The sequence below is a fragment of the Suncus etruscus genome, chromosome 19 (assembly GCF_024139225.1).
Source record: "Suncus etruscus isolate mSunEtr1 chromosome 19, mSunEtr1.pri.cur, whole genome shotgun sequence".
Classification (NCBI taxonomy): Eukaryota; Metazoa; Chordata; class Mammalia; order Eulipotyphla; family Soricidae; genus Suncus; species Suncus etruscus.
Window position 1 is genome coordinate 40,541,661 of NC_064866.1, and position 12,489 is coordinate 40,554,149.

Here is a 12,489-nt window from a genome sequence, read left to right on the forward strand (position 1 = left end):
GCCCAAAAAACAAAACTAGTGTGTGAGATTGCAACAACAGTACATTGGGAAGGGTGCTTGCCTTCTACCTGGCACCACATCTTGTCTCCTGAGCATCATCAGGAGTGATCCCTAAGTATAGACAGGAGTAAATCCTGGTAACAGAATTAACAGAACAACAACAAATCCCAAAGATGATATAAGAGTTGGTTAAAGGTTACATTGCAGCACCTGTGAAAGAATTTGGAGGTTGACAAAAAAAAAAAGTTTTTTCAGCTGTTAATAGAAACTCTGGAGTGAGTCAATGGAGTCTGGCAGGGAATTATAAACTAGATCATTTGAACTTTATTTATTTATTTATAGGGAGTCACTGAATTATTTTTTAAATGGTACTATGATCTAAGTTGTGTTTTAGAAGTATTAGTCTGATTAGGAATTAGCTGTTAACGGAAGATAGAGTAACTTTTTAGAATGTTTTAAGGTAACCTTCCCCCAAGAGATGTGACTGTGCACTTCTGTAAGGAGGTACTGGAGAGAATACAGGACATTGGGTAGATTTCTAGAAAAGTTTACAGTAATAGAGTTGTGGACCTGACTGGGGAAACGAAGAGAAAGTAAAAATGTTGTCTCAGTTTCAGCTTTGGACACTTAGGTATATGGCAAAATACTGGGGGATAACCTGAGTTTAAAAAAAAAGTTTTATTTGGGAAAGAGGAGAGTGTGTGTATGTAGTTATAGCTTCTTCTTTTTTTTTTTTTTTTATTTTGGACCACACTCAGAGGTGCTCAGGGGTTACTCCTGGCTCAGTGCTCAGGGATCATTCCTGGTGGTACTCAGGGGTCAGATGGGAATGCCAGCGAACGAACCTCAGTCAGCCACATTTAAGGCAAATACCCTATCCATTGTGCTGTCACTATAACCCAATTAATTTTTTTAATTAGAGTGATATGACTGGGTATAAGTAAGAACAAAATAAATACATCTAATTTACAACTGTCTTTAATTAGTTTTTAGTGATGGTTGATATTTTTCAAGGACAAATGTAGTACTAAAATAGAAAGAGGAGCAGTTTTGGAGGTCTTCCTCTTCTAGAGTGCCTTTGACAATGAAATACCCAAGTAAGGTGCCTTGTGAGCGGATAAGATTGAGAGTTTTGTATTGTGTAAATTCTGAAGTTATAATGAGAATATTGAAATCAAAAGTATTAGTATTATATATCTTGTGGAAGCCTCCAGGAAGGATCACTTCACAAACTGAAGCAGTGAGAAAAGCAGTGAGCAGTTGGCTCAACCCTGGCTTTATTTAGGACCTTAGACATGTCCTTTTATCTTACACCTTATGAACCCTTGTTCTTACATGTAAAGGATTATATATAGCCATTCAACTATTTAACTCAAATGAGCTACAGATGCAAAAGTATTTCTAAAAACTAAAATACTATATGAATATAAGAATGGTAATATTTTCTCAATGACTTAATTTCCCATTTGGAACTTTGTACATTATTAACTGAAGATTAAAAACACTTCTAATTTTGGGGAGATAATAAAAAACAAGTCAGTTGGGAGGAGCCCATCACATCTCTAGATGTGGCCTAAAATCCAAAAAAAGGAAAATACAAACACTTACAATAGATGAATGTCTTTACATGCTTTATCAAAACCTTCATTAATGTCCAACCAAAGTCTATTTCTAGAATGTTTTCACATATCCCATCTCTCCTGGTTCTGTGAAAGTTCTGTATTAAAGTTTTTTTTTATAAAGAATGCTATCATTTTATTTTTTATTATTTTAATATATAAATGCATATTAACTTTTTAGAATTTTGCTATTTTCTGTAGAACCTCAAAAGTTTATTTTTATGAATTTAGTTTCATGCTAAAACTTATACAAACTTTGTGTACATAAAAAAATCATACATACAAGCTTTACACAAAATGAACCTGTTACACTAGCAGACCAGGGGGCTAATGGTGGTGGTATAGGATGCATGCTGGGAACTCTGATGGAGAGAGGTCAGTCAACACTGGTGGTGGGAATGGTCCTAGTTCACTGTCACTACATGCCTGAAATACAAAGGTGAAAGACTTGTAATTCAAGAAAAAAATCATGTATACATATTTTTGTGTACAAAATATCATGAAGTTTTATTTTCCTTCAGGTACCTTTTAATAGAAATTTGGTGCTGTTTTAGCCCCAGTTACATTTATGATTTATATTTATAATCGGATTGGTTTTGTATCTTTATTATCCATAAAGATTATACTTTAAGTTAATATATAGTTCTATGCCATTTGGGCTCTTGGACTCTTTTAGTCACCTGAATGAAGTTATATACAAATACACCAGGTGGCAGCAAAATATAACTGAAAAAAGTTAGGTGTAGTTTTTAAGTGTCCCTTCTAAAATCCAGCTTCTGTTTAAAACCAAAGGAAAACTAATGATTGCCATTGGGAATAGCAGATAAAAGTAGTGGAGGGAGAAGGGATGGGAAGTAGAAAAGGCCTGACAGCAGTAATGTGGACTCTTCTAACCAGAGGAGGGGGAGAAGCAGAAGTCTTCCCAGGGGTCAGTCCGTGTGACAAGACAGCTCTTGAGGTCAGCAGCGCAGCATAGTCTGTGGAGGCTGCACTGTCTCCTCAAAGTAGACTTGTGGGAAGCAGGTCAGCAGCAGACAACACAGTCGCCGGAAACAGTCGTCATCTGTACTCTGCTGCCTTTCGGAGGCCTTCCTTTTGTGAAGCAGCACCTAGTTATAGTACCTTTTTCTATTTTTATCTGTAAGCAAATTATATAGAGATCAAAAGAAAAAAGTTTGGTCATACTTCCTTTTTTGTTTGTTTGGGTTTTTGGGGGGGGGGGCCACACCTGGCAGCGCTCAGAAACAGCTCCTGCTAGGCATGGGGGACCATATGGGACGCCAGGATTTGAACCAACCAGCGCCGCTGTGCTATCTCTCCGGCCCCTGTTCATAGCTTCTTAATGAATTTATTTTCCTCCCTTTTAAAATGTCTGATCCCAGGAACTGGAGTGGTGGCACAAGCAGTAAAGCATCTGCCTTGCATGTGCCAGCCTAGAGTGGACCGCGGTTAGATCCACTGGTGTCCCATAGGGTGCCCCAAGCCAGGAGCGATTTCTGAGCACTAGCCAGGAGTAATACCTGAGTCACCAGGTGTGGCCCAAAAACCAAAAATAAAACAGAATAAAATAAAATGCCTATCCTTGCAGGGGTCTCAAACTCAATCTACCTGGAGACTGCAGGGGGCAAAGTCGGAGTGATCCTTGAGTGCAAAGTCAGTAGTAGTAAGCCTTGAACATTGGGATGGGTGTGACCCAAACAACTAAAACGAAACAAGCAAAAGAAAAAAAGAGTCCTCTAGGGCAGGGCCACAAAATGTGCGAGTTTGAGACCCCTGCAAAGCCTCTGCCCACTGTTTTCCTGTTCGTGTTTTTACACCTGACAATTCTTCTCGGGCCTCACACCGCTTGTTGATTTTTGCTTCAACTTCCATTTGACTGTTCTCTGCAACAGTGAACCTAACGTTTTTCCTGGAATTCTCTACGAGTATCAGTTGTTCCTCACTTGGAAGTCTGGTGGGACACCCTGAATGTGTCTTAAGGAAAGGATACAAACAAATCTGTCATGGAAAAACAGGTTATTTTGTAGTGGCTTTACTGATGTCATTTCTCAGAAGCCTATGATAATACAGAAAAAAGAGGAAAAGTAATGTCTAGGCTACCTTGGTAACCACATACAGGAAATAATATTTTTCCACCCCAGATGACAGCAAACAGTATGTAATGATTTGTCCCTGTAGATTCTTTATTTATTCTGTACTATAAATTCTAATGATTGTTGATCTTGTTGATATCATATTTTGAAATTCAGTTCAACCATATCTAGTTCACCCTGTCAATTTAACTTTTAAATTGGCTTCTTCATAGAATTTACAAGTATGAGAATGCACCGCTTTATATTTTCATAACAAGAAACAAATCAACTCTAATTTTCTGTTAAGTTTTTCAGATTTGAAATAAGTAGTTTATAGGTGACAACCTCTTGTAACTTAATCCTAAGAAAGAACTGTTTTATTTTAGATGAAGATCAACTTTCTAGAAGAAAAAGTATTGTGGACACCGTATCCATTCAGGTGGATATTTTCCCCAACAGCATTCCTTCTGATGATGTGGTAAGTTGTTAAAAATTTATGAAAAAATTAAAATATTTTCCCTTCATACATTCAAACAAAAGTAATTTTTAACTTTAAATAATACCCAAGTCAAACTGTTTTTCAGTTGATACACTATTTTGTTTTTCTTTATAATCATACTAAACTCATTTCAGCTATTTATAAAAACATACTTAATTTTATGTGTTCTATCATTAATTTCACATTTTAACAGAAACTCAAATATGACTAATTTTTGTAAGAAACATTAGGAAAGTCCTATTATTAGTCTTCAGATATTACTTATTTTTAAAGACATGTGACATATAATTTGAGAATAAATGAAATTAAACACTCCTAACAGTGTCTTTTGTTTGTTGTTTGTTTTTTGGGGGTCACACCTGGTAGTGCCCATGGTTTACTCCTGGCTCTGTGCTCAGAAATCGCCCCTGGCAGGCACGAGGGCCCATATGGGACACTGGGATTCGAACCGCCATCCTTCTGCATGCAAGGCAAATGCCCTACCTCCATGCTATCTCTCTGGCCCCAATAACAGTGACTTTTTTTTTTCATTGAAATGCTAGGTTGCTTTTAGTTACAAATAATTGGACAAAGTGTGACCTTGCATATCTACTCCAAATATTTGGAACAGAGAAACTAAAAGCTCCTATGTTTAATCTGACTTCAACTATAAGTATGAACCCTCATTAGAAAAATGGAGGTAGGGGCTGGAGAGATAGCATGGAGGTAAGGCATTTGCCTTTCATGCAGGAGGTCATCGGTTCGAATCCCAGCGTCCCATATGGTCCCCCGTGCCTGCCAGGAGCAATTTCTGAGCATGAAGCCAGGAGTAACCCCTGAGCACTGCCGGGTGTGACCCAAAAACTACCAAAAAAAAAAAAAAAAAAAAGAAAAATGGAGGTAGAGCCCAGAGCAATAGTACAGCGGTAGGGCTTTTGCCTTGTAAGCAGCTGACCCAGGAGGACAGACCCCAGTTCAATCCCCAGTATCTCATATTGTCCCCAGAGCCTGCCAGGGGTGATTTCTGAGCGCAGACCCGGGAGTAACCCCTGAACACCGCCGGGTATGACTCAAAAACCAAAAAAAGAAAAGAAAAGAAAATGGAGGGAAGCAGGATGGGGAGAGGGATGGGGTCTCATTGTCTCATTGAAATTCAGAGCTGTTTTTTGAAGGAATGATTAAGTAAAAAAAAAAAAAAAATTGGCTAGCCTCATAAGAAAAAGAAAAAAATGTCCAAATAAATTGTATCAGACAAAATGGTGAAAGATTACATAAGACTTCTTATAAAAGATCATGAGAGGTTATTGTGTAAAACTGCACTGCTTAGCTAAAAGAATTGAGAAAATATGGGTGGATTTTTAGAATCAGGTAACCATCAAACTGAATGAGGAAGAAACAGAACCTGAATAGGGCAATCATAAGCAAGAAAATCAAAGCAGTAATTTTATATTTTCCTTAAAAAACTGATCTAGATGGGTTCACTGGTGAGTTCTATGAAACTTCAAAGATTTACCACCTATACTCCTCAAGTTCTTCCAAAATATCAAGCAAACAAGAATCCTGTCATTAACTTCTAATAGAGCTAAATTCATAGCTTCTATGAAATTGACATTATACTAATACCCATTGCAAGAAAAATAAAGTAAGACCATTTTTCTTGATGAATATAACAGTACAAAAATCTTTCAAATCTTAGTGATTTAAATCCTGCAATAAGCCAAACGTCCCATACACCACTATCAGATTGAATTCATACCAGGAGCAAAGACTATTGATAGTGTAGAGGTAAGGTATTTATATTTACCCAAGCCGTTAGAACCAATACAACGTGAAAGCATGGAATCCAAACTATGATAGTTAAACTATTATAAAGTGCCTGTAAAGGAGGTATGCCTGCTTTGCAAATCATAGTGCCAAACTGTATATAAAAACAAACATTGCCTATGTCATATTACTAGAAAATACTGACCTGTCATTCACTGATGGTGTTGTGTAAGCTTCTTAAACTGTTTCAACTTATCACCCTTTTTCTGCCTGAGAAATAAAGCACGCACGTGCTGCCAGATTACCTGTTGAATTGATTTGGGTTGAGTTGATTTCAGAAGTTTTTGCAACCCATTCAGTTCCATGACTGACTTTTGAAGCAGTAAGATTATATAGGATTTTAATTCTGCTAGTCTAGCATTTTGGATACTTAGGTAGAGAACCACTGCTAATGGGTTTTTGATACTGACAATGAAAAAGAAGTGAGCATCATTTGACTATATAGAATATAGTCATAAATTAACATTTTCTTCAGGTAACTCAAGAAAACATTTTATGAAGAATTTTAGATAACTATGAAGAGAAGGTACTGTGCATGACAGTCTTTTGATATTCTTTACTTAAAATCAATTTTCATTTTAGGTGAGTAATACTGAAGAAATCACCTTTGAAGCATTAAAGAAAGCAATTGGTGAGATTTTTTTTTATTTTTATATATCTAATATTTTTGCTAGCTTATCTTTCTTTTCGTATTTATTTCAATGCCAGAATAGAGGCAGGTAATAACTTTTTACCAAAAAAAAAAAAAAAAAAGGAAGAGGAGAGGGGGAGGAAGTGAATTTGGTAAGCAATTCTTAATAATCAAATGTGCAGAGATATTTAAAGACAATAATAAGGTATACATACTGAAGACTTGAGCAGTAAAGGGAAGCATTTCTCAAATTGCTCCCTCCTAGAGGTAAGGAGGAGATTGATATAGGAATTTAGAAAATCATAAAAGTATTATCCTAGTGTTAATTCGTTTTCCCTTTATTACTATCTACATTAATATGAATAAAGTTACTTTGCTAGCGGTCAGCCTATTCTTCAATATCATAAACAGTTTTTTTTTTGGAAAGCAAGATTTTACTTAATACCTTGGACAAGACTTCCTGAATGTTAAATCTATTGATATGCAATATAGGAGTAATATAAAAAGGTTGGAGATAAAGCTCAGAAGTAAAACACAGACCTTGTAAGTATGTGTGCCTGGGTTGGATTTCTGGCACCACACCACTTTAAAAAATGTGGAAAGGAGGAGATGATACAGAAATTATCATCAGCCTTGCACGTGGCTAACCACATATGACCTCCATGTACTATCAGGAGTTGTCCCTAAACACAGAGCTAGTAGTTCGCCATTAGTACTACCAGGTATGGTATGAAATCGTAAGTAAGTTCCCTTACAAATAAATCTAAGTTGTCACTTTTATTACTTCGAGCCATGAGCATAAGTGTTTGGAAAGAGCATGCCACATAAAGCACTTGGTTGCATTGAGTTACAAACTGTTCACTGGTCTTTTCTTTTACACAAACAAGGCATACGGTAGAGTAGGATATTAAGCCACAGTGGGCATCCATCTGAGACTTCTTCCTAAAAACTGTGCTTGCGGGCCCACCCGTGCAGTGCATGGAATGGATCCAGGGACAACCACATGGAAGGCCCCTTAATCCTGTACTATCTCTGACCCTGGAATACCAGGGCCAGATTAAAAATTATTTAAAAAAAAAAAAAAAAAAGTAAAAAGGGGGACCAGAGATGATAATGCAGGCAGGGTGCTACTGGTAGTGGTCAATCAGTATTTTGCTCCTTGCCATCCTATATGATGTTCCCACCCCCAGCCCACTAGGAGTGACCCCAGGTCGCAGAGACAGGAGTAAGTGCGAGCACAGCTGGGTGTGGCCCCAGAACCAAAAAAGAAAGGAAAATCTGTGATATTTGGAAGTTTGGGGAAAGAAATGGTGTGAAGCTCTTACTTCAAGTGGGGAAAAGCAGCACTCCAGCAGCATCCTTTCCACTGTTAAGAAGTAACACAGCTTATTCTGAAAAGTGGAGATAGATAAAAATAGGCATATTTTCCCCTTGAAACTGTCAGATTAACAAAAATTGAAGAACAAATGTTCTGAATGATTATAACACAGTATTATGATCACCTCTCTATTATTCCTTTGCTAGACCAAAGTTACAGTTCAGATGTATCAGGTAGATAAGAATCATAGATATTTGAAAATACCATGTAAAAGTAGTTTCACAATTTTATATGCTAATAAAGCTTGTTCATTTTCTGGAGGAGTGTGGTGCCAGGGATCCACCAGGCACTCATACACAAGGTCTGTGCTTCTGAGTTCTTTCTCCAACCTGTTTATATTGCCACTATACTGCATATCAATAGATTTGACATCTAAGAAGGTAACTTGATTTTCAGAATAAAATTTTAAGTGTGCTAAGAGAACTGCAAAGCCAGAAAGTTCAAGAACTCCTAAGAGCAAATATTATTGCCTGTAAATTTGGTTATTATTGCCTGTACACCAAATTTAAGTTTGAAGTATTATTTTTCAAGTTGAATTTTTAAATACGTAAGGCCACGGAGATAGATATATATAGAGAGAGATAGATAAATAGACAGACAGACAGACATATAGAGAGATAGATAAATAGACAGGCAGACAGGCAGACAGGCAGATAGATAGATAGATAGATAGATAGATAGATAGATAGATAGATAGATAGATAGATAGATAGATAGATAGATAGATAGATAGATAGATAGAGACATAGCCTATTGCCTTTATTTCTTAGTACTTGGACATGCTTTTATGATCAACAGCCAAGTACTATGAGATTCTGTATTCTTTTTCATGTATTTTAATAAATATTTTCTAGATACCAATGGAATGGAAGAACAAGAGAAGGAAAAGAGGCGTCTAGTGATAGAGAAGTTCCAGAAAGCGCCATTTGAAGAAATAGCAGCACAATGTGAATCCAAAGTGAGTAATTGATGAAGCAAAGTTTGATTTTGTGGGAAACTCTATGTTACTGATTTGGTAGGTTTCAAGCTTTCAACAAATAAACAGAATATAAAGTAACATATTACTTAACTGGAAGGCATATCTCTGAAGCCTAAATAATTTCTTTGTGAACAGAAAAGGCAGGTACTAAAGAGAGTGTTAAATGATTATTTTTTTTATCCAGTGAAAAATTGTATTTTATTTTGTCAGTTTAGTTTATAATGTTAGATTTTTTTTTAAAGCAGCTAGACTAGGAGAGGAAGAAATAGAAACATTATATTAGATTTTAATATCTGAGACCAATAAACACATTCTGTTACTATCAGCTTGTTTAATGTCTTCCTTAAATTTTATTCTTGTGTTAATATGGATATTTTGAAAAACAATTACATTTATTTCTGACTTTTTCCCTCCCTTTTTTAGACAAATCTGCTTCATGATAGACTAGCTCATATATTGGAACTCACTATACGGTAAGGATTTTATTGCTGCAAAGCAATTAGACATAAAGGAAACTACTAGATCTCTGAAAATCTAAACCTAAAAATGTTATTAAAGTGATTGTGCTTCTCATTCATAATAAACAAAAGATCATACAGGTACCTTTAACTTGACATTCGTTTTACTGATAAATTTTGATACCGGCTCTTGTCCAGGTTCCTTCTAGCTTTTTAGCTTCCCTTTTCTGTCATTCCTTTTAAGTAGAAGTATAATATGTCTATATGGGTAATTTGTAAGACTCACTTTCTAATAATTAACTAGGCGGTTTCTTGCACTTTTTTGCATTTTCAAAGATAAAATGCAATATTGTTCAGCCTCACTGTTCATTCCAAGGCAGTATTAAAACTATTTATGCAGTTCACTCATCTGAATGACAGTGACCAAAAAGGTTACTAAATGTATTTGACCTACTGTCCTCATTTCAGGAAAAAAAAATTCAGGACTCACCTCAATATCTGTTTTTTTTAAGCAAACAAACAACAAACACAAAACACCCTGTATAGATGCACCACAATCACCCTGCCCCCTGTATTACCTTGAGGGAATTATCATCCTTTCTAGGAAACCATTGACTAAATTCACCTTGAGCTATCTTAAGCTACTATAAGTTATTTTATGCTCCAAAGCACATGATACCTAATATATTTTTGTTACTATATCAGTATGTTATAAGATAATGAAGCAAAAAGCAGAGGGAAGAAAAAACTTAGTTTTCACCACAATAAAAGGTTTTGCATATTTTTCTTTGGACTTTGGTGTAGAAACTGACCTTTGGGGCAGGAACAATAGAACAGTGCGTAGGACTTCTGCCTTGTATATGGCCGACCTGAGCTCAATCCTGGCTTCCTATATTGTCCCCAGCCTGAGTGCAGAGCGAGGAGAAACCTCTGAACAGTCCCTGTGTGCCCCAAAAGCATAAGAGAGAAGAAAAGCAAGGGAAAAGAAAGAAATCACAGATAGAACCGATGTGTCTGGAATTAATTTTTTTTTTTTTTTTTTTTTTGGTTTTTGGGCCACACCCAGTAACGCTCAGGGGTTACTCCTGGCTGTGTGCTCAGAAGTTGCTCCTGGCTTGGGGGACCATATGGGACACCGGGGGATCGAACCGCGGTCCGTCCAAGGTTAGCGCAGGCAAGGCAGGCACCTTACCTTTAGCGCCACCGCCCGGCCCCTGGAATTAATTTCTGTGGCAGTGGTACCTTCTATGTTTTAACTTTTCGTTTGGTTTGGTTTTTTGGTTTTTGGGCCACACCCAGTGACACTCGGTTTACTCCTGGCTATGCGCTCAGAAATCACTCCTGGCTTGAAGGACCAGATGGGACGCCGGGGGCGCGAACCTTGGTTCATCCTAGGCTAGCATGGGCAAGGCAGACACCTTACCGCTGTGCCACCGCTCCAGTCCCTGTTTTAACTTTTTAATTGGGTTTTCTTCAGCCCTATCTTATAAATAGAGGAGTGGTAGATGTTCTAGGTCTTGATTTTGTTTTCGTAGACAGTCACACTTTCATATTCTATTCTAAGATTTAGATGTTTCTCTTACCCTTTCAACTACACCTACCAAGTTTAAGATTGCAAGATTGCAGAACATACATCAATACTGAACTATTTCAGGCAAAGTGACTAGGTAGCAGCATTCACTTCTTGCATGCCCTATTGTCATAAGGTATACTTGATGAATACTGTATACAGTATACTGTATACTTGATTTTCTGCTACCTATTTTATATCTGTATTTCTGCTAGTCCTTGCTATACTCTGTAAAGGTAAGTAGATGCTTATTTTTTTAATTTTTCAAGTGAAGAAACTAAAGCTTAGAGAAAATAGCACAGCTAGTGAATGTCAAGTAAAAATTTAACTTCATAATCGTGCTTTTAAAAGCAATATTTCTAGAGAATACCATGTTTTATTTAGTTATACTGTATGGCTGATAAAAAGAAACAACCTAGAAATCTCGTGAAAGGGGCTTTCTAAAGTGAGAATCTATAAAAGACCTTCTCATAGAAACTAGATTTATCACAGACTTATACTGTAAAGAATACTAAGGATTGTTTTTTTTTCAGGTTGAAGAGCAATTACACTGGGACATGTTTTTTCAATTCTTAAATAAGATACATAATGTTTATGTATTTATTCGGACAGTTAGCCTAAATCAAAAAATAAAGAAATGTTAGAAATTTTGGAATGGTGATTGCAAAATTATTTTTAGTTACCAATACAAAGATATTAAGAAATATGTGTCAACTGAACAACGTCATGGAGAACAGTTTAAAATAATTCAAAATATACAAATGAGGAGAAATATCTGTCATAAGGGTATATATTCCAGCTTTTAAAAGCACTGATGCTCAATAAATATCATTTGTACAACTCAAATTCTGAGGAAGACGGATTAAAAGAAGAAACGGAAGGAAAGGAGAGCAAGAAAGTTTGGGAAAGTTTTCTCATAAGTCAAAAAAATAGGAACATAATATTTGGTAAGGTTTTTAAGTACTTGACAACAAAAACAAACCTTACAGCTGAGAGATAATGATTGTGTAAAAGTACTTTTATTATATAACAAAGGGTAAGTGTCCTCAATGAAAAATAGCAGAAATATGGATGATGAACTCAAACTGTTTTAAACATAAAATAAATACTAAATAAAAAAAACTATAAAAATTATTTTATACTGTATTTAGAGTCATCTAAGAGAACAGGTATACACTCAAGTACTAAAGCATATTGCTGGTATTATATGCATCAGAGAAAAATTGTAATATACTGTGATCCAGAAATACTATTTGTAAGTTTCTAAACCAAGAAGATAGGACAGAACGATATGTATAAAAATAGACCTGTCATTTTATGTGTAGTAACGGAAATGAATTTGCATTTATCTGCTACATTTAACCAGATACAGTATACTCATATAATGAAATACTGTTTGATTATCAAAAATAATAGTATATAGGAAGGAACTTTTAATGTATGGAGGAGCCTTTACTAGTGAAACTAAATAACTTTACAA

The 12,489-nt window shown here is 36.0% G+C and overlaps 1 protein-coding gene across 2 annotated transcripts in view; it reads left to right on the forward strand.

Moving 5' to 3' along the window:
* EFR3A (EFR3 homolog A) overlaps window positions 1-12,489 on the forward strand; it is a 110,264-nt gene that overhangs the window by 95,289 nt on the left and 2,486 nt on the right. For both annotated transcript variants that reach the window (XM_049765568.1, XM_049765569.1), the window contains exons 19-22: window positions 4,078-4,169; window positions 6,576-6,624; window positions 8,857-8,960; window positions 9,405-9,454. In XM_049765568.1, the coding sequence (XP_049621525.1) occupies window positions 4,078-4,169; window positions 6,576-6,624; window positions 8,857-8,960; window positions 9,405-9,454 (295 nt within the window). The remainder of the gene's footprint in view (window positions 1-4,077; window positions 4,170-6,575; window positions 6,625-8,856; window positions 8,961-9,404; window positions 9,455-12,489) is intronic.